General features: G+C 48.2%; 3 protein-coding genes across 3 annotated transcripts; 1 reads left to right on the top strand and 2 right to left on the bottom strand.

Moving 5' to 3' along the window:
- Positions 1–1,276: 1,276 nt before the first annotated feature.
- LOC138926028 (uncharacterized) lies at positions 1,277–2,969 on the bottom strand. Its single transcript, XM_070278311.1, has 4 exons — positions 2,715–2,969; positions 2,387–2,663; positions 1,792–2,293; positions 1,277–1,697 (listed from the first exon to the last, which is right to left on the bottom strand). Exons 1-4 carry the CDS (start codon positions 2,967–2,969, stop codon positions 1,277–1,279), a joined length of 1,455 nt encoding a protein of 484 aa, XP_070134412.1.
- On the bottom strand, positions 2,969–4,740 carry LOC138926027 (uncharacterized). Its single transcript, XM_070278310.1, has 3 exons — positions 4,542–4,740; positions 3,876–4,481; positions 2,969–3,741 (listed from the first exon to the last, which is right to left on the bottom strand). The coding sequence occupies exons 1-3, from the start codon at positions 4,738–4,740 to the stop codon at positions 2,969–2,971; spliced, it is 1,578 nt and encodes a 525-aa protein (XP_070134411.1).
- Positions 4,741–15,457: 10,717 nt separating this feature from the next.
- LOC122321138 (uncharacterized) lies at positions 15,458–16,048 on the top strand. Its single transcript, XM_043210568.1, has one exon. The coding sequence runs from the start codon at positions 15,458–15,460 to the stop codon at positions 16,046–16,048; it is 591 nt and encodes a 196-aa protein (XP_043066503.1).
- The last annotated feature ends 3,881 nt before the right edge of the window (positions 16,049–19,929 follow it).

Genomic DNA, 19,929 nt, shown 5'->3' with positions numbered 1-19,929 from the left:
AAAAATCCTGACTATCGATAGCCTAATCCGTTCCGCGACATCCCCACCCCCGTGAAGCAGCCGCATTCACCACGTCCAGGGCAGCTAGCTTCGAAGCGGGACGCATTGTCATGGTTCGATCGTTAGTCCTCACTGCCGCTCGACGAGGTACTCCATCTCTCCCGGTGAACACCTCCTCCACGACGCTTCCACTCCCTTCGTGGTATGGCTGGATCACAGACGAACACCAGGTCTCCTCAACGAATAGCCTCGACATGCTTGCACCATCTCTCCCTGCGCACAAGAGTCGGTAGGTACCATGCACCCATCGCTTTCAGAACCGATCCCGCATCATCCTCGCTATGCGCCACTGCTTCCTGGTAGCGCATCTCACGGGCTCCTGTCCGTCATCCTTGGGAAGATCTGGGAAGATCGGGTGCTCCCTTCAGCAAATCGTTGGGTGTCAGTGGAGCCTCCTGGTCCACCGTCACTGGTAGATGTGTGAGCGGACGAGAGTTCACTATGCTCTCCGCCTCAATCAGCAGGTTTCAGTACGTGTTCTTTGGGCGCGAGTTCCTTCATCGTGTGCACCTTCTTCACACACTGCACCATCCTTTCCCAGGCGCCACCCTCAGCTGGGTTCGCCGGGCAATTGAAAATCCATTCGACTCCTTTAGTCGACAGCTCGCCCTGGATCCGTACAGGCTCGAATACTTAGCTGAACCTCTTGGCCTCGCGGTCGGCTCCAACGAAGTTCTTCCCATTGTCGCTCCTAATCCTGACGACGGGTCCACGTCGACTCATGAAGTTCCTTATGTCGATTATGCAGGAATCGGTAGACAAATCGTGAGCCATCTCCAAGTGGATAGCTCTTGTGGTCAGACACGTAAACAGTGCCACCCACCTCTTCTCCGTGCGACGTCACAAATAGCGCTCCAAAATAGTCCAACCCGGTGAACTTCAGGGGTCCTCTGGCAGAAGTCCCATCTCGGGCTGAGTTGGTCGTGCTTTTCGCAATTTGCAAACGTTGCACCTGCTCACCACCTTCCGTAGCAGCCTCTGTAAGTTCGAGATCTAGAACTTCAGCCCGATCGCATCGATGGTTGCCTCCGTGTTTTGGTGGCACATCCTTTCGTGGTGATGCTGGACGATCATCTCCGCCAATGCCTCCTCGTGTCGCGTCGTCGATCCTTCCGCTGACTCGCATTACTCCGTCCTCGTCAAAGTATGGGGACAGTCCATGCAGTCGGTTGCCCTTTGCGTCCTTTCCTTGACTGCTCTCAGCAAACGCTTCTCGCTACGATTGCCGTACCAGTGCGACCTCAGCTTCAGCGCACTCCATCGACGTCAGTCCGTGCTCCTCTCCACCGTATCGTAGACCACGACACCGTCGAATGAATCTGAGCACCCATGTGGTGCTCCTCACCAATCGATTGTAATTTGAAAATCTCTGCAAGGATATGAAGTTTACCATCACCAAGGCAAACTCACATTTCATTTCCTCCTCGTCCATCGTCGGAGGGATCCATTCTTCGTTCGATCTTGGCCAGCTCTCCTCTGGTCCTCGTAGAAATGGTGGACCACTTAGCCATCGTGAATCGATGCTCAGATCCACGGCCTTGCGCGGCCTCGTCGCGTCATCTGCCACTTTTTTGGCAGACGGAATCCATCTCCACTGGGACGCCTCCGTGGATTCCTGCCACCCGGTTACCGACGAACTGTTTGTATCTCCGGTGGGTGCTGCTTATCCAGTGCAACACAGTCCGTCCATAAGACGCAGTTTTTGAGTCCGTCCATAAGTCGCAGTCGCACCGTGCTCCTGCTTGACGGTGTCCATCAGTCTTGTGCCCAATAGTGCTGCTTGTAGTTCCAGTCGGAGCACATTTCGTCTTGGACCTTATGAAATGCGCCCGCACGTCTCCGTTCTCGTAAATGGCCCACCAATAGGCCGCTGCTGGGAACGCCGACTGACTGGAGTCCACGAAGATATGCAGCAGTAGCATTCTCACGCGTCCACCGCCGAAGTAATAGCGTGGACATCGGAACTCATCGATTTTGCTCATTCCTTGCCGCCAGTATTCAAGGGCTGCGGCCAAATTATCGGGTAGCGACTCGTCCCAGTTGACTCCTCTTCGCCAAATCTCTCTCATTAAAAATTTGGCAGTCACCATGTAGCAGCTCAGAAATCCAAACGTGGACATGACCAGGCTTAGAAACTCCCTCTTGGTAGGTACGGGTTTTCCTGTCATCACGCTTCTCGGGACTCGATGATACTTGACGCCGAACTTGAAATCATCTGTAGCCGGTTCGGTAGCTTAGGTCCATTTAACGCTAGCGATGGATTCAAGAGGGTTCAACGCTCTGACCACACTTGCCGAACAAGAAGTGAATCGACACAAGTCAAAACCTGCATCATCATGAATCTCTCTCACCCGTGTCGAGATGGCGAGGGCTTCTTCTTCACTGCTGAAGCTGTCGACGTAGTCGTCCACGTAGTGGTATTCCTTAATTGCCAGGGCTGCTCGTTGATCCGTGCTGCTGTGTTGCGAGGCATTCAGGGTCTTTACGTAGTCCGCTAAACATGGTGAGCAAGCTGCTCTGAACGTCATCACTTGCATCTCGTATACGTCCGGCTTCCGTTGGTCCTCTCCGTTTCCCCACAGGAACCTCTGGGAACATCTGTCCTGTGGCTGTATCAGAACCTAGTGAAACATCTCCTTGATGTCTGCACAAACTCCAACTGCTCCTTCCCGAAAATGGAAGAGCACTGCTGGGAGGGGCTTGTATCGCTGGGGGCCTTTCATTAGCGCTGAATTGAGGGAAACGCCGTTCACCATGGCAGCCGCGTCGAAGACCAGTCGGACCTTTCCAGGTTGGTTTGGGTTTTCCACCCCGAAGTGCGGCAGGTACCATAACTTGCCCTCCTGGAACCTCTGGGCTTCCTGGGGCTCCAGTCGTCGTGCGTACCCCTTCTTGACGTAATCGTCCATTATGCCCTTTTGCCCTCGATGTTGACGAGTCTTTTGAGCGCCATGTTGTAGCTCTCCGGCAGTCTCACCTTGTCGTCTCTCCATAGCAGCCCGGTCTCGTAACGTCGTCCTACTCGCCTAGTCGTCTCCTCCAGGATACTCAGGGGCCGCGCGTCGCCGCCATCTGCGACTGACGGCGCCAGCGCCACTCCGCCAGCTGCGACTGGTTGTGCCGGCTTTACTCCGAAATTTTCGATTTCGAAATAGTCGCTCACCATCTTCTCCAGAAGATTATCCTGGGACACGGCTAGGAAGCACGAATTTTGGAGCGGTAAGCTTGCCTTTCCGTTCACCGGTCCATACATCACCCACCCATTTGCTGCTGCAAATGGTCCTCCAGATCCATAGCTTCTTGTTTTGAGGGGTGTTCCAAGATCCACTCCAATTAGGATTGGCGTCGCATTGTTGTACGGCTTCACTGGTAGATGCGCATTCACCTTCACTGCCTTTACATCCTCCCGACTCAGGCTCTGCATTGGAAGTTTCAAGTTGGCTACTCCGTACACGTTCTTCAGCCCATGGTGCTTTGGCTTGCCCGCTCCACTGATCTGCAGATTGACCACTTTCGTGTGCTCTTTGGCAGATTTCCCACCAAACCACTGCACGTTCAGTTGGCGACTCTCACCTTTCAGGTTTAGGCTGCGGATGAGTTCGTCGTCGATGAGCGTGACAGACGATCCTTCATCCAGCAGTGCATAGGTGTCGATCTGCTTATTCTCCCCGTACAGCGTTACTGGTAGAATCCGGAATAGTAGGTGGCATCCAATCGACTCAACGCAGCTCAGGTTTCGATGCAGCGGTTCCTGGCGGTCACACGTCGGTCGCTTTTCATCCTGCTCACGCCCCGCGTCTATAACTGCGGCTGACGTAGGACGGCTCCTTTCGTTGGAATCCACTGGTCGTTGCATTCATCTCCTGCTTCCTCCATCTGGACTGGCGGCCGTCTGGAATGTCCAGGTGACTCGTGGAGGAGGTAGTAATGCCTCATTTGGCATCCATGGACGTTGCATCCACGGCTCTTCCTGCAGAACCGGGACATGTGTCCGGGCTCCAGACACGAGAAGCATAGCCTCAGCTTCTTTGCGGACTCGATCCGCGTCGTTGTAGATGCCCTGTTAAACTCCTTGCAGTCCCTGATCTGGTGTTGTCCCTCGCATATAGGGCAACATCTGGGGTGGTCGGCATACCACTCCTCCTCGCGAGCACTATTTGCATGCAGGATCCTTCGCCTCAGTTCGTGAATTCGTGAAACCAATCGCTGAGGTGCACCACTATCGGGTACGGCTGTATTGTTATAGCGTGCTTCGCCCAGTCCAACCTCCTGCTCAGCGGCAACTTGGCGATCAGCTCCTCCATTAGAGTTGGGTTCCCTAGGTGCTGGTTGCCGATCGGGATTGACTGAAAGAACGCTGCCAGGTTGCTCACCTTCGTCGCGAACGGCACGATCCTTGCGATGTCGGCCGCCTGTATTGGCTGCACATCGCGCACGCTATCCAATTGGCTGCACATCGCGCACGCTATCCAGTTGGCTACGGATGAGTAGCTCCGGACGTCCATACCGGAAACGAAGCTGCTCCATAACGGCTCCTACGTTGCTGGGATGGATGAGCAACGACTTCACCGTCTCGCCGGCCCGCCTCTCAGGGCTTTCACTAACCTCTGGTTGTTTTCCAATGGGGTGCTCTGGTAGGCTGCCGTTATCTCCGTGAATGCGCACGCGAATATTGGTCATTCCTCTGGCTGACCCTCGAAAACTGGAAGATCCGGCAGTCTACGTGGCGTCCATCCAGGTATGCTCGCCGTCGCCACTCTATATGACAGGGGCGATGGTGCAGATACCTCAAAATTGTGCGTCGGCGGATGAACATAACCTAGTTCAGGCTGCACCGTGGCGTTCACACAAAATGGCTGAGAATAACCCACTGTTGTTGTTGGTGCGTGTGTCCTTGTTTGCCCAATGGCCGCCGACCGTCGGCGCCCAATTTTCACGTCACTCTAAGCTCCGCTTCCAGGTTGTCACTCATCTGCCTCTCACTCTACCGTTGCGCTGCTCCCTGGCGTGGCAGCATTCCACTCAAACATGGCGGTGTATTCGCCGCACCGCTCACTCCAACGCCGCGTGCCCCGATTCCAACGGGATCTCTGGCGGCCTCTGCTTGTCCTCCATTTGCCCTCGCCTTTTCAAGCTCCGACTCCAGACGTGCGATCCTTTCCATTAGGGCCGCCACTTGTACAGTTGTGGAATCCGTAGTCTTCCCCGTTGCGTCGGTCTGCAGGTTACTTAACGCTTTCCTGGCGGCTGTTCCACTTTCCTTTGGAGTCTGTGGCCGCTGTCGATCACCAGCCACACTGGCTGAGCTGGCCGAAGTGCCAGTTCCTGTGGCTGTGGTGGTCGTAGCTGCGGGAACACCACGAGGCTTCCAGCCTGAGGCTCCGCCCGGGCGAGTACTTCGTGGGCATCATCTTGCAGAGTGCGAATAAAAGTTAATGTCGCCGCTTGGCCGATCACGGGAAATGCCTTTAACAAACGTTGGACAAATTGTTGGAGTTCGATTCGTTCGTTTAATTCTGGAATAATTTACAGCTCTTTTCTTAGCTCTTACATTTACTTAATTGTCTAACGTACCGCAGTTTTCTGTTCCCTCTCCTTGTGATAACGAAAAAAGGGTGTAATTGACTGGCAAATGTTGTCTTCCTTGACATCGATGCTGTATTGGTTTTTCAGCAAAGTCGTAATCGTTTCAGAATTTAAGGAATTGTTACAATAGATGGTTCTAGTTTTGTGGTAGAAATTTACCAATTGGAGTATAGGGCCTATACATCAACTATTGCCCATGAAGATAAGGGCTGTTGTCGGTAGAAAAAATGTCAATATGTAACATCTCCTCTACATATGAAGGAATTGGGGTGCTGCCTAACTCAGTTTTGACATGTTCGGGAAATAGTAGTCGCGAATAATTTTGCTTGGCGTTTGCCTGCGCAGCCCCGTGGGCGCGGTTGCGTTCGGCATAAACAATTTCCAGCTGTTCATTGGTATTTGTAATGTCAGTTACAAAGTTTTTACAGTGCCAAAATCTCGTTGCAGGGAACTCCTGCCTCAAGGCATGTTGAACACAAGCTAGTGTCGGAAAGTCGCAGTGGATCGCGCTTACGACGTTGATGATTTCTTTAACAGATTCGACAAGTAGGTTTTTGTTATAAAAGTGAATAACGTGGCGAGTTCTATTGCCAAAAACAATGAATTCTAGCCGAAATGGTTGGCTTGCCTTTTCCAAAATAATTTGGTTTCTGAAGCAGTTTAGGGGTTTATCCGTAGTCTATGAACAGTGGCAGTATCGGACTGAGCATCAACCTCTAGGTTGTTCAAGTGTTGCCGAGACAGCGCATCGGCTACAAGGTTTTGCTTCCCGGGCGTGTAAAACACCTTCCCTTTGTTTTCATCTTTTAAGGCCTTCCATCGCTTGATTTTAGTGTTGGTGTTTCTGTCAGATACCGCGTAAGTCAGAGGGTAATGGTTTGTGAAGACGGCACCCCTGAGTGCCGTTAAGGAAGTTCTGCTGTTTGCCTATGGCCCAAACTATCGCCAACAATTCTCTTTCGTTGGTGGCGTAATTTAGCTCGCAATCTTTAAGCGTACGCGAGATCATTGTAATGGGCCTCTTGTTCTGGGACAATACCGCACCTATTCCACTGGCTGAAGCGTCGGTGGTTAGGTCGAATGGTTATTTGAAATCGGGGTACGTCAGAATGACATCCTCTGATGCCAGGATATTACGCAGGTGGTCAAACGCATTGCGCTGGGTTTCAACAAACGTAATAGGAACTTTTTTCGACATGTTTTTACTGACCGTTCCGTTTTGCCCTTTGAGAATGTGAGTTAGAGGCCTGGCAATGGAGGCAAAATTCTTAACAAAGCTTCTATAATAGCCTGCCAGGCCGAGGAAGGACCTGAGGCTAAACAGAGTTTTGAGTTCGGAGAACTCTTGTGTTGCCCTTACTTTTTCAGGGTCTGTTTTTAATCCCCTTTTAGTAACTATACAGCCTTAAAATACTACGCTTTCTTTAAAGACTTTAGTCTTTTTTCGTGCCACCTTCAAGTTGGCATCGAGCAGCCGCTTAAGCACTACATCGATGTGCTTAACATGTTTGGTTTCGTTTTCCGAAAAAACAATAACGTCATCGACGTAGACGTAATATATCTTGCCTATTTCTTCCCACAGCACATCATCTCCAAAGAGCCATTGGAATATGCTACCTGCGTTTCTTAATCCGAAAGCCAGTTCGCAAAATTTGTATTTCCTTCCATTAACTGAGAACGAGGTTTTTTCCCGATCTTTTTCGGCCAAGTATATCTGATGGTACCCTGACCTCAAGTCTAGTGTAGTAAAGTATTTGGCTTTCCCCAAGCTCGCCAGAATCATGGGAATGCTTGGCATAGGCTAGCGATCGGCAATTGTTTGCTCGTTTTGTTTCCTAAAGTCGATTACCAAACGCTTCTTCCTGATGCCATTATCGTCAGTCCTTTTTCTGTTAATTACCCAAGTAGGGGTGTTGTACGGGCCTGATTATGCCATTGCTCAGCCTCACCTTGATTTTGTTGTTAACAAAGTCTGCTGCTCCCATGGGGTAGGGGTATAATCTGGAGTAGACGTGTTCGTCACTCTTAGTTTGAATAGTGGCGATTACCGAGGTGTTGAAGGTCATTAGCGCTTCGTTAGAGGTCGAAAACACCTTTATTCTTTTCAGAATAACCTTTTTGAATTCGGCTTTCGCCGAATTTGGTGCCACTAAGTCATCAATTTTAGTGAAACTAACGTTTTCACAGTCAAAGAATTTGAAAGAATTTGGGTATTTTATTACGCTGTCGCCTAAGTCCAATGTCATTTCTGCTCGCGTTAGCGATTCGAAGCCTATTAAAGCATCGAACGTGCTCAGTGTGTCCAACAGAAAAAATGGGGCGTCTAACCCAAAAATACGGATTGTGCACTTCATCTTGACGTCATTGGAGCCGTGAATAGAGCTCACAGTGAAGGGTGTCTCGCCCGGCATTACATTTCTTAGCTCCTTTACGGGCTTAACGTAATTCTTTGCCGCCCCCGTGTTGATGAGTATTTTTAGTGTTCTACTATCCAACTGTCGCTCGACGAAGTCGCGAGCGCTCACTAAAAAATTAAGGAGGTCATTAAGTTCGGCAGTATCAACATCTTCCTTAAAGTCGGCCACTTCACTTCTAAGTTCTGGCGTTGCACCCTTTTGGACGTTTTTTTTGCGTATGTGCAATCGCCTAGCTAGAATTGAATTGAAATTTAAAACGGTATTGAGACGTGAGGAGTGATCGCCCGTTACCGCAATATTTTAGCTTGATAATAACCATTGCTTCATAAAGGGTCTCGCTGCCTTTGTATCTCTTGAATACCTCATACGCATCTGATGCGGCCTGCCTCCACGACACTTATTCGTCGTGGATGCCACTAAAGGTTGGAAGCGATTTTACGATGTCTTATTTGACACCGCACTCTATGGTGGGGTCCGATGTTACCCTTTCATAGACTTCTACTTGGTGTGCCTGCACAGTTAACGAGCTGACCTGGTTTCTAACTGATTCAATTTCTGCTCGCCAGCGCTGCTCCTGTGCGGTTAATGCGACGCTGAAGTTGGACGATTAGTTGGACAACACTTGGAGCCAATTTAGGGTCTTGCGACGATGGAAAATTATTTTAGAAGAGTCACTACACGGTGGGTGAAGCACAACTAATTTAAAGAAAAAATATAAAACTAAACCCGCTGAATTTATATATGTAAAACTTGGCAATCGTATGGTGGAGTCGCTGCACAGTGTGTCAAGTCACACAAAAATTCGATAAGCTACTACAAAAAAAACGCTGAATTTATACATCCCAAATTTTCCTATGCGTAATCGTCACTCAAAAATGCAAATAAATATATATTTTTTAAATAATGGCTTTCGTTGTATTTTTAAATTTAAATTTAAATTTAAATTGCTAGCTCTGGCACAAGTTTGTAAGTAAAATTTTCGTCGATATTTATTGACTTGTATTGACTTTTTAATGGTAGGGTGTGGAGAGTTAGGAGACACTTTATTTATTACAATATCACGTATTGACCTGGATGCTATCTTAGGCGCACAGTCACTTCCATTTTATGGGTGAGACATTTCCTCAGGGTGAGATTCGAAGAGTGAATAATATGTAATATTATACAGTAGTTGGGCGTCAATTAACGAGTGTGAGGGGAGGAAAACGGTCGATGTGGTGTCCCTCGCCGCTGTCTCCAATAATTAGTAGCCGGTTGGCCGTACTGCTCCTATGTTGAGATAGGGAAACATGGTGGAAGGGAACTGTTCTTCGATACCGCTGGCCTAGAGACTCAGTCGGTATATTAGTTAATAAAGGATTTGACGGCTAAGTGCCGGAGTTTCATTAGTATGAGATGGTGCTCTTGATTTATTGAATACAAAACATGAACTGAACTTAAGACTTAACAAAAACTCATGCATGACCGCATGCCCGTGGCAGACCGCTAACCATGCACATTTTGCTGAAGTAATACGATCGTAATTGAAAATATAAAAAAAGTATGTTATTAAGACCTAACACCTTAAAATTAAGAAAACAAAAATATAAATTGGATTTTCTGGTAGAAGCTGTAACGAAAAATTTAAAAAATGAATGACAAAACTGAAGGGTCATAACTTCAACAATTTTTTAATGAAATTGTTCTCGTTATATTCAAGATTAATGAGACAATATTGATATGTGTAAAAAAGGATACCATTTCTTGTAAGTTGTACCAAAAAATGGCGTCAAAGTCAAAAAATGACGAAAATGAAAAGATGTCAGTTTTTTGTGTAAAAAATGTATCCTTTTTGTTAGGATAAAATAAGTCAAGATAAACGGTTTTTTTCTGAATAAATAAATTTTGAGTGTGTTACAAACATTTCAAATACGGTTTTGTGCTATATTCGACCTAATAAACAATTCTTACTATGTCTCTTTAAAATTTCCAAATCACTTTCGCACTGTGTTATGCGACATTTTTATTTTCATCGTTTATATCAGTGGGGGAAAACTCTTATTTTCCATAGCATACGTGCATACGGTCGGAAATTCTGCCAAAAAATTTGAACTTAAACAAAAAATTATTACTGAGAATAATTTTCTGAGAAATTGGGTTGGAACACTGAAAAATAATTATAGTAACATTCACAAGAGATTTAATAAATAGTATTATTATTGTTGAGGTACCGAGCAGTTTTCGGTAGCCGGCAAGTTTTTCCAATTCCCTATAAATAATCAACGCGTTTTAATAAATCCCTTTATTGTGGTTCTATACACGGAGCGGAGCGAGGTGTCGACGGCGGTGGGCAGAAAGGCGCGAGGAGCTAATAATAAGTGCAGCTTCCCGGGGCTTGGCGGCTAATGTATTTGTACCTGGTCGAAATAAATATTGGGACACTTACTTAGCATAGATATTTTTCAAAGTTATTAAAAAATGTATAAAAAATAAAAAAAGTATAAAAAAAATGCATCTTTAACAACCCAATATTTTTTTGGATGTGCTTACATATCATAGAAGTAACGCAAGCTTAGAAGTTTGAATTCTTCCATTCTGAACATGTCGACGGTCAAACATTGTAATCGATAGGTAAAATCAGGAAAATGTAATATTTCTTAAGTTATCCGATCTTAGGAGGAATTCTTGGCCCTTTGAAGTACAGGCCTACTGATCTCGGTAATATAAATGCCGCCGAAAAAGTGTCTTTTTTTATACTGTGGTAAGATTAAGATTAAGATTCTGAATTGTGAGGCTTATTTAAGCAATTTCAGAATAAAACGTCCCGTTCGCCACGGCCATAGGCCCATAAAGTATCACCCTTTCTTTTGGAGCTACGCGTGTGGTGAGCCGTTTAAAGGCAACTCCACATTAGACAAGGGCAAGGGCAAGGAGGACGGCGCTGGAGGACGGCTTAACGACCAGCTAGAGAGTTGCCAGGAGCCAGTAGAGGAGCGCAGCCAGCGACATAGAGGGCGCAGCCAGCGCCGATTACTGTGTACGGACGGAGTCGCAGCCAGCGACAGGGAGACGCAGCCAGCGTTAGTTGAGGAGACCGCAACCAGCGGTCAGGAGGCGCAAGGAGCGCCAAGCATCAGCGGCCGCAGCCAGCGGCCAGAAGGCACAGGTCCGTCATTTTGGAGCGCTGGGGCAGCGCCATATTTGGACTTCCAGCATTCCCCCAGGAGGAGTTCCCGGCTGAACGAAGGAGGAGAAAGCCACCCCTACAACAACGCGAGTGGATCAGCAGCCATCGTGTAGTGGACAGAAAACCGGCCGCTGGTGAGCATAACCACGGCGGCGGCCACCGTGACTACAGTAGCGTCCCAACCTAGCTGCGTGGCAGCTGCATCGCCATTTGTTGGATCCTCCGTGACGCCGAATGGAGCCCAAGAAGCGAATGGGCTAAGGAGGCTCCCGGACTTGCCTGTATTTGGAGGGCAGCCCGAGGAGTGGCCCATCTTTAACTGTGCGTTTGTGGAGACGACCCAAGCGTACAACTGCACGGACCTGGAGAACAACCAGAGGTTGTTGAAGGCGCTGAAGGATGAAGTACGCGAGACAGTGAAGTCGCTGCTGATTCACCCTGGGAACGTCAGCGCCGTGATGGAGCAGCTGCGCATTAGGTTTTGCCGATCGGAGTAGCTTATACGCAGCCAGCTGAACAGCGTGCGAGAGGTACCGCCGATTAGGTAGCAGCACCTGGCGAGGATTGTTCCCTTCCCAACCCGAGTGAGTAACCTCACAGCCTTCTTGCAGTCGGCGAAGGTGAAGCAGCATCTGGGGAACCCCACCCTCATGGACGAGCTTGTGGCAAAGCTTCCTACGAGCAAGCGAGTGGATTGGGCCAGGCACGCTGCATCGATCGAGCCCTTTTGCAGTGTAGCGCACTTCAGCGCGTGGCTACAGGAGTACGCAAACATCGTGCGTACGATTTTGGACGGCGAGGAAAAGGAGCCGAGGCGTCGAGTTCTACACGCGAGCGTCGACCAGAACGGATACGAGCAGCGGGATGACCGGCAAGGAGGTTGTCCAATTTGTGGAGGGCAATATGCTACGACGAGCTACAGGGAGTTCATAGGAGCTTCGCCACTGGGCAGGTGGAGCATGGTGAAGAGGCATCGGCTCTGCTTCACAAGCTTACGGAGTAGTCATACGGCCAGATCAACGGATGCCACAAATTGCACCACCGTCTGCTACATGGAGCGGACGAAGAACGAAGATGGTCAGAGCAGCGAGGTGGCTTCAGGCGCCACAACGGAGGAAACCAGCAGTCTTCGCCACGAGGTGGTTACAGGGACCACGAGAGGGGCCAGCAGTCGGCTGTCCTCAGAAACAGCCTGGAGAGAAGGGCCCCGCAGCCAGCGGAGGCGCCCGTGCAGAGGAATTTAAGCATTGACGTCGAAGGTGGCCGACTTTTGTTCCGTATACTGCCAGTAACGCTGAACGGAGCTGGTCGGAAGGTGGACACATATGTGCTCATGGATGATGGATCCTCCGTCACGATGATCGACGACGAGCTACGGAGGGATCTGGGAGTGCGAGTCGAACATCGACAGCTGAACATCCAATGGTTTCGAAGAAGGGCCAGCAGGGAACCCACCAACGAGGTGAGCCTGGCGATAAGTGAAGCTGGGAAGCCCGCTCGCCCGTTGAGGAACGTGTACGCCATTACGAGCTTGAGTCTGCCGATCCAGACGTTATGTCGACGAGATGTCCAGGGCGTGCATAAGGATTCGCGACTGCCTATGAAGCCCTACAGCAACTTGGTGCCGAAGTTGCTCATCGGACTGGACCATAGGCCATGAAGGTTTTGCCTTCTAGCCGTGTCAATGGACGAATCGATGGAAAGATGGTGGAGGACTACTTCGAGATGAAAAGCTTTGGTGTGAAGCTCGCGCCGCCGGTCGCAGCCAGCGACCTCGACCAAAGGATCCTCGAAGACACCACGGTGAAAGTGGGGCGTCGCTACCAGACGGGATTGCTCTGGAAGGACGAACACGCTGTGCTGCCACGGAGCTACGAGATGGCGCACAGACAACTGATCAACGTCGAGAAAAAGTTGAAGCGCAACGGGCAGTTGGCGATGGAATACGATCGGATCATCAAGGATCATGTGTCCAAAGGATATGCAAGGATGCTGCAGCCGGATGAGGTCGCGGATGAGCGACAAGCTTTGGTATTTGCCACATTTTGGTGTCGAAAACCCGAACAAGCCCGGTGAGGTCCGGCTTGTGTTTGATGCTGCAGCCAAGGTTGGGGGAACCTCGCTAAATTCGGCGCTGGACAAGGGGCCTCAGCCCTACAAGCCCTTGCCAGCCGTGCTCTTCCACTTCAGGGAAGGAGCAGTCGGAGTCTGCGGTGACATCAAGGAGATGTTCCACCAAGTGCTGATCCGACCCGAGGGTCGATGTTCCCAACGATTTCTTTGGAGAGATGGTAACGACGATCGAGACCCGGATGTGTACGAGATGAACGTAATGACGTTTGGAACAGCCTGCTCGCCGAGAACTGCGCATTACGTGAAGACGGTGAATGCTCTGAAGTTTCGGGATTCAGATCCGAGGACAGTCAAGGCCATCATCGACCACCATTACGTCGATGACTATGTGGACAGTTTCGCTACGGAGAGCGAAGCTATTGAGGTATCTACCCGAGTGAAGGAGATACATGTGGAGGCTGGATTCAAATTATGCCAGTTTTCATCTAGCTGACCCATCGTGGAAGCGGCGTTGGGACCACCTGTACAAGTGAAGAGCGTCGGATGGGGTGAGGCTGAGCAGAAGATCCATGGAATGCGTTGGCAGGTAGCAACGGATGACTTCAGATTCAACGTGGAGTATCATCGAGTGCGAAAAAGCGTTCTAAGTGGAGATCGAGTCCCTACAAAGAGGGAGTATTTGAGCCTGCTGATGTCAACGTTCGACTCATTGGGGTTCCTGTGCTGCCTGATGATTATAGCGAAGCTGTTGCTGCGGGTGATCTGGAGGCAGAAGATCCAGTGGGACGAACCACTGCCGGAGGAAATAAGCAGAGCCTTTGCTGCCTGGCGCAGAGAGATGGACGCCGTGGGACAGTCGTGGACGCAAGTCAATCTGCATTCGCGCCGGTGGCCTATTGGAGGGTCACGTACAAGGATGGCAACATGCTGGTTAGCTTCGTTAGCTAACGGTTAGCAAAGACGAACTGTGCGCCGATGAGAACGACTTCCATCCCACGGCTGGAGCTGCAGGCAGCGGTCCTTGGAACCAGAGTGATGAACACTGTCAAGGAAGACCATAGTGTGGGACTCAAAAACGGTGCTGAAATGGATCGGCAGCACCCACCGCGGAGATTTTGGAGTCGTCGAAGGTTTCCCAGTGGAGATGGGTGCCTACAGCTGACAACGCAGCGGATGATGCGACGCGATCGCAGAGCATGGCGGACCTTAGTCCGGAGTCCCGGTGGCTAAGCGGTCCCATATTTTTGAGGCAGCCAGCAAGCGGCTAGCCAGCGCCGGAGGAGGGAACCGAGCATGTTCCAGATGCACCTTTTTTTTTTTTTTTTTTGGATTGCGCCATTGAGGTGAAAATTTATCCTAGATACTATTGGCCCGTACCAATAGAATGCACGATTCACCGGCATGTCTAGCCGGCGCCTACGTACTCAAGACACCCCCGCACACACCACAGACCCCGCGGTACCACTGCAAAGTATTACTTCGCGGGGAAGGGTTGCCTAATCTAGGCATTCTCCTTTAAGCGACGTTCATTTTCAAGTTTTCTTGTGTATAAGCTATCAACTGGCTTACCCAGTCCCATTGCTCCTGTGAGCTACACATGTATTCCACAAGATGTTCCAGATGCATCTGATGAGGAGCAGATGCCCAGTGAGTTCACAATGGTTGCATCGAATGAATTTGTAATCCCGTTCCAGAGTTTCTTGAGCTTCAGTCGCCTGGTGAGGACCACAGCCTGGGTCCTCAGGTTTGCGCGCCGGTGCCGCAAACAGAGAAGCGAGCTCGAGGAATGTGGACTCACTGCAACGGAGTGTGAGGCCGCGGAGAATCTGTTAGTCAGGCAGGCCCAATTAGAATCATTTCCCGACGAGATGAGGTCGGCGGAACGTGGAAAGGACGTCACCAGCTCGAGCGAGATTCGAGGTCTGGCGTCTTACGTGAATGAACATGGAGTTCAGCGAGTCTAATGCAGAGTTGATGCCGCGCTGTCCATGCCTTACAGTGCGAGGAGGCCTGTGATACTGTCACCCAGGCACAGTCTTACGGAGATGATAGTAAGACACTACCACGCCCAGGTGAAGCATCAAAACGTGGATGCGACGCGGGCGATGCCGCCGATAAAGAGACCCCTTCCTGAAGATCGCTTGGAAGCGGGAGGATGGCCATTCAAGTATACAGAACTGGACTACTTTGGGCCACTGCTAGTGACTGTTGCCCGTCAAAGAAGGAAGAGTTGGGTCACCTTGCTTACTTGACGTGCTTGACGACAAGGGCGATTCATTTGGAGCTGGCGCATGACCTGTCAACGGATTCCTGTATAATAGCGATCAGAAACTTCGTCTGCCGTAGAGGACCAGTTCGTAAACTGCGGAGTGATAACGGCAAGAACTTTGAGCGAGCTGACAGGAAGGACAGACGATTTGGAGATGTGTTTGAGACGGAGAAGAGTATTAAATGGGTCTTTAATTGCCCATCCAACCCGTCTGAGGGCGGAGTACGGGAGCGGATGGTGCAGTGCGTCAAGCGAGTGCTGCGTCATACCCTGAAGGAAGTCGCGCCGAGGGACCATGTGTTGGAGAGTCTCCTGATAGAGGCGGAGAACATAGTCAACTCGCGTCCGCTCACCCACTTGCCAGTGAATGCGGACCTAGATGCGCCGTTGACGCCAAACGACCTGCTCAAGGGAGCAGCTAACCTGCCGGATACGCCTGGATTAGATGCGGAGCTGCCCAAGGAGGGTTCTACGTGAAAGCAGTGGAGGATTGCCCGCATTCTGCGAGACCGTTTCTGGAGGAGGTGTGTCATGAAGTACCTGCCTACGCTTGTGCGCCGCAAGAAGTGGTGCCGGAGACCGGAGCCCATCCGCCAGGGCGATAAGGTCTTCGTCTGCGATCCTGCCTTGCCCAGACGAGAGTGGCGCAAGGGCATCGTGGAGGAGGTTTACAGCGGAGCTAATGGAGTGGTCAGACGCGCAACTGTGCGCGTGAACGATAATGGCCTATCTCGGACAATGTTGCGGACCGACTCTAAACTTGCAGATTTGGATTTGAGTGAAGAGGTTCTTCACGGGATCGGGGATGTCGACGGTCGAACATTGTAATCGATAGGTAGAATCAGTATTGGTAGGAAAATATAATATTTCTTAAGTTATCCGATCTTGGGAGGATTTCTTGGCCCTTTGAAGTACGGGCCTACTGATCTCCGTAATATAAATGCCGCCGAAAAAGTGCCTTTTCGTTGTCTTGTGAATTATAGGAGGGCACACTGCGGTAAGATTAAGATTAAGATTCTGAATTGTAAGGCTAATTTAAGCAATTTCAGAATAGAACGCTCCGTTCGCCACGGCCATAGGCCCTTAAAGTATCACCCTTTCTTTTGGTCCTATGTGTGTGGGAAGCCATTTAAAGACAACTCCACATGAGGCCAGAAAGAATATATTCTGGGACTTTTTTCTGACCAGTGTTGTGAAACGAGATTTTTTTCTAGTAGGAAATTATTATTGGTACACTACACAGTGCGACAAAAAAAGAAAAATTGAAGGAACTTTTGAAGAGACCTACTAGGAATTGTTCATTAGGTCGAGTATAGTATAAAACCGTGTTTGAAATTTTTCTAACACCCTCAAAATCTTGATTTATTTAGAAAAAACGGTTTTTCGGGACTTTTTAAGCTCCTAAAAATTCCTAAGCGCGTAATTTTAAACCAATTTTAAAATTGTTGACCTTTTTTAATAGTTAAATGTTGTAGCTTTTGAAAAAAAATAGATCTTTAATTTATTTCAACAAAAAAGATACAATTTTTACGCAAGAAACTGACATTTTTGAAATTTTGTCGTGTTTGTCAGATTTTGACGCCATTTTTTCGCACAATTTCTAAGAAATGATATCATTTTTGACACATGTCAAAATTGTCTCGTTAATTCTGAATAAAACGAGACCAATTTCATTAGGTAATTATGAAAATTGTTGAAGTTATAACGCTTTTCCCAAAACAAGTCAGTCCAATCTTGCTAGCGTTCCGGAGTAATAGTGTGCCCTTCCATTTCGCTTATTTCCTTTCTTTTACACACTTTTACTCCGGAGCGCTAGTGAAATGGCACTGACTTGTTCTTTCGCTTAAAAGTTCACCTTAAAAGTTTTTTCACTTTTTATACCCTTAAGGATATAAAAAAAATTAATATTCATGTTTTTTATTTTTCGCTTAAAGAATAATTGTTTGTAATATAATAAATTAAAAATAAACAATGCCCATTAGTTTGTGATTTCTAAATAAAAATATATTTTTAGCCAAGAAAATTAATAAACAAAACCAACAGAATTATTTCAGCCATTTCGCAACACGTTTGCAACAATATTTGCAATCAATGTAATGACCCCTTTTCTACCCGAATCCAAAAATTGATTCAATGTCTCAAAAATGAGTATTGCGCAATAATCCAGTTTATGACCTGGACTTTTTGAATAGAAACACTACGAAACAATAATGATCAGCCGTTGCTCCGCAGTCCCAGAAGAATCAGTCCCAATTTTTCGTTTGAATTAAACAGAGAAAATTGCATATTTTAACTACCTTAATATTCATATTTTAAGTTTTTCCATGCGTAAAACTAAAAACTAAATAAAGACTCTGCCTATTAGGAGTTGCACAATTAAAGACATACGTACATGTATTTCTTTTTTATACCTATAGATATTGGTATATCTAAGTTTTTTTTTTTATAAATAAGAGTATGTGGGCCTAACATTTAACGACTCATAATCCCGGACGACTGTTTTGATGTTTTTCATTGACGGTTTTTTATACGCACTACGGATCACGTCTAGTGACTCCCAAAGAAACAGGTACAATTGCCTGTACAAAGCAATTCTTAAAGTGAAACAATAAACTGGACTATTTTTCCCCTGAAAGTCCCACATACTGGCCAATAGACCCTCCCACACCTTGTTAGATAGCGAGGTATGTTTTTTGTCACCGCAAAACTAATAAGTGGCTAAGCAGTCTCGGACTTATCATCAGAACACTACTTCCGCTTCTTCAAAGCCCAGAAATAACCGAACAACCCTTCAGCCTGATGTCGCCAAAAACGAACTGGCTTAAATACAAAAAGTATGTGAGTGCCCACATCGAAATCGCCCCGGAGCTTAACATGGAATCGGACATCGACTACTTTACGAGCGCCATAGGCCAGCTTAAATCTGTACTCCGCAAGGAAACGAAGTAGACCCAAAAAATATTACAAGTCCAATCAGCAAGTCAACAGCACGTGGGACGTACTCGCGTCGTGATTGGCAAAACAGCAGATCACCAGCTTAAAAAAACGCCTTAAATATACTACAGAAACTACACCTGTTACCGCCGTTATAAAATTAAGTGTTTATTTAAAAAATGAAATCGTTAGAATTAGTGTTGAATAATGTTAAGAATAAGTTTTGAAAAATGCTAGACGTAAGAGGCGTCTGCAATCGCTAGGTGAAGTTAACGAGGCGAGGGTAAACGACGAAGTTTTTTAGCGCGCGCCATTTGATTTGAGTTAAATAAAGGAAAGAACAACCAAATCCATGTTCGCTTAAAGAATCGTGCACAAACCTCGCCCCGATCCCAAAATTTTCTAAAAAACTTCCTCCAAAACTTCGTTACCTGCGGATTAAGGCAGAAAAACAGCGTCGCGTCGCTAGCAGACAACAGCTAGACCAACTGGAAGCGACAAATTTCGGAAATAACGAAGGTGAAGGGGTCGCTAGCAGCCAAGGCTAGGTTGAGTTTAGCACGCCATTTTTTGGGGAAAACCAGAACTCTTACGGATAAAGGCAAAGGTAAGGCGTCGCGTCCCTAGCAGCCACAGGCTATGTCGCGTAAGCACGCAGACAAGAAGAAGAAAAGCAGACGCCATATTGCACGCACGCCGGACGACGCGAAGCATGAACATTGAAGTGAGCAGAATTTGCGAGAACAAAAACGACATAGCGTCAGAAAATTGGGTACAGTGCGACGTTTGCGGAAGGTTGTACCATAGAGGACGGCGTAGAGGACGAAATTGAGAGAAAGGATTGGAGCTGCGATTACTGTCTTGCGGGTTGCAGTCACATAGCACCGTTTAGCGGTATGCAAAGATCACCAGTACAGCCTCAAACACGTGAAGACGCAATGGATAGCCCTCAACCGCACGGCAAAGCGCTAGCCGTCGATACGCTAATCGATACTGCCGGCAACGACGAGAACATGAATGTACGGAAAAATGTTCGGAATGTTCGGGTAAAACCTGTTTCTGCTGCCTTAAGGTGCACCAGAACAGATGCCGAACCGGGAACTGTGGAATTAATGGCTGAATAAGGAAACACCATGAGTTACTTCATACAGAATATGTTACTACCATAATCGGCCAAGACAGACCACAAAGTCACGTGAGTACTTATCGAGACGACAACCACGGAAGTCAGATCTTTCGCATCATTCCAGTCAAGCTGCATTAAGGCAGCAGGCAGACCAAGATCTATGCCTTTCTAGATGAAGGATCATCCGTGACCTTAGCAGATGCATTCGTATTCCAAAGACTGGGAACACAAAGCCAGGAAATGCCAATGCGTGTACAGTGGACCGCAGAGACGACTCAACTCGAGTGGACCCGTAAAA

This window comes from Drosophila bipectinata, chromosome 2R, assembly GCF_030179905.1.
Source record: "Drosophila bipectinata strain 14024-0381.07 chromosome 2R, DbipHiC1v2, whole genome shotgun sequence".
In the NCBI taxonomy this organism is placed as follows: domain Eukaryota; kingdom Metazoa; phylum Arthropoda; class Insecta; order Diptera; family Drosophilidae; genus Drosophila; species Drosophila bipectinata.
Note: the sequence above shows the minus strand (reverse complement) of the source record. Positions and strands in the feature narration are given on the sequence as shown.

Coding starts and splice junctions, on each gene's coding strand:
- LOC122321138 (XM_043210568.1), top strand. CDS start 15,458: ATGGCCATTCAAGTATACAGAACTGGACTACTTTGGGCCACTGCTAGT.
- LOC138926028 (XM_070278311.1), bottom strand. CDS start 2,969: ATGGACGATTACGTCAAGAAGGGGTACGCACGACGACTGGAGCCCCAG. Junction 2,294..2,386: donor AGAGATTCATGATGATGCAG/GTTTTGACTTGT, acceptor AATGGACCTAAG/CTACCGAACCGGCTACAGAT. Junction 1,698..1,791: donor CACCGTCAAGCAGGAGCACG/GTGCGACTGCGA, acceptor AGATACAAACAG/TTCGTCGGTAACCGGGTGGC.
- LOC138926027 (XM_070278310.1), bottom strand. CDS start 4,740: ATGACCAATATTCGCGTGCGCATTCACGGAGATAACGGCAGCCTACCA. Junction 4,482..4,541: donor ACGTCCGGAGCTACTCATCC/GTAGCCAACTGG, acceptor CGCGATGTGCAG/CCAATACAGGCGGCCGACAT. Junction 3,742..3,875: donor AACGAAAGGAGCCGTCCTAC/GTCAGCCGCAGT, acceptor GGATTCTACCAG/TAACGCTGTACGGGGAGAAT.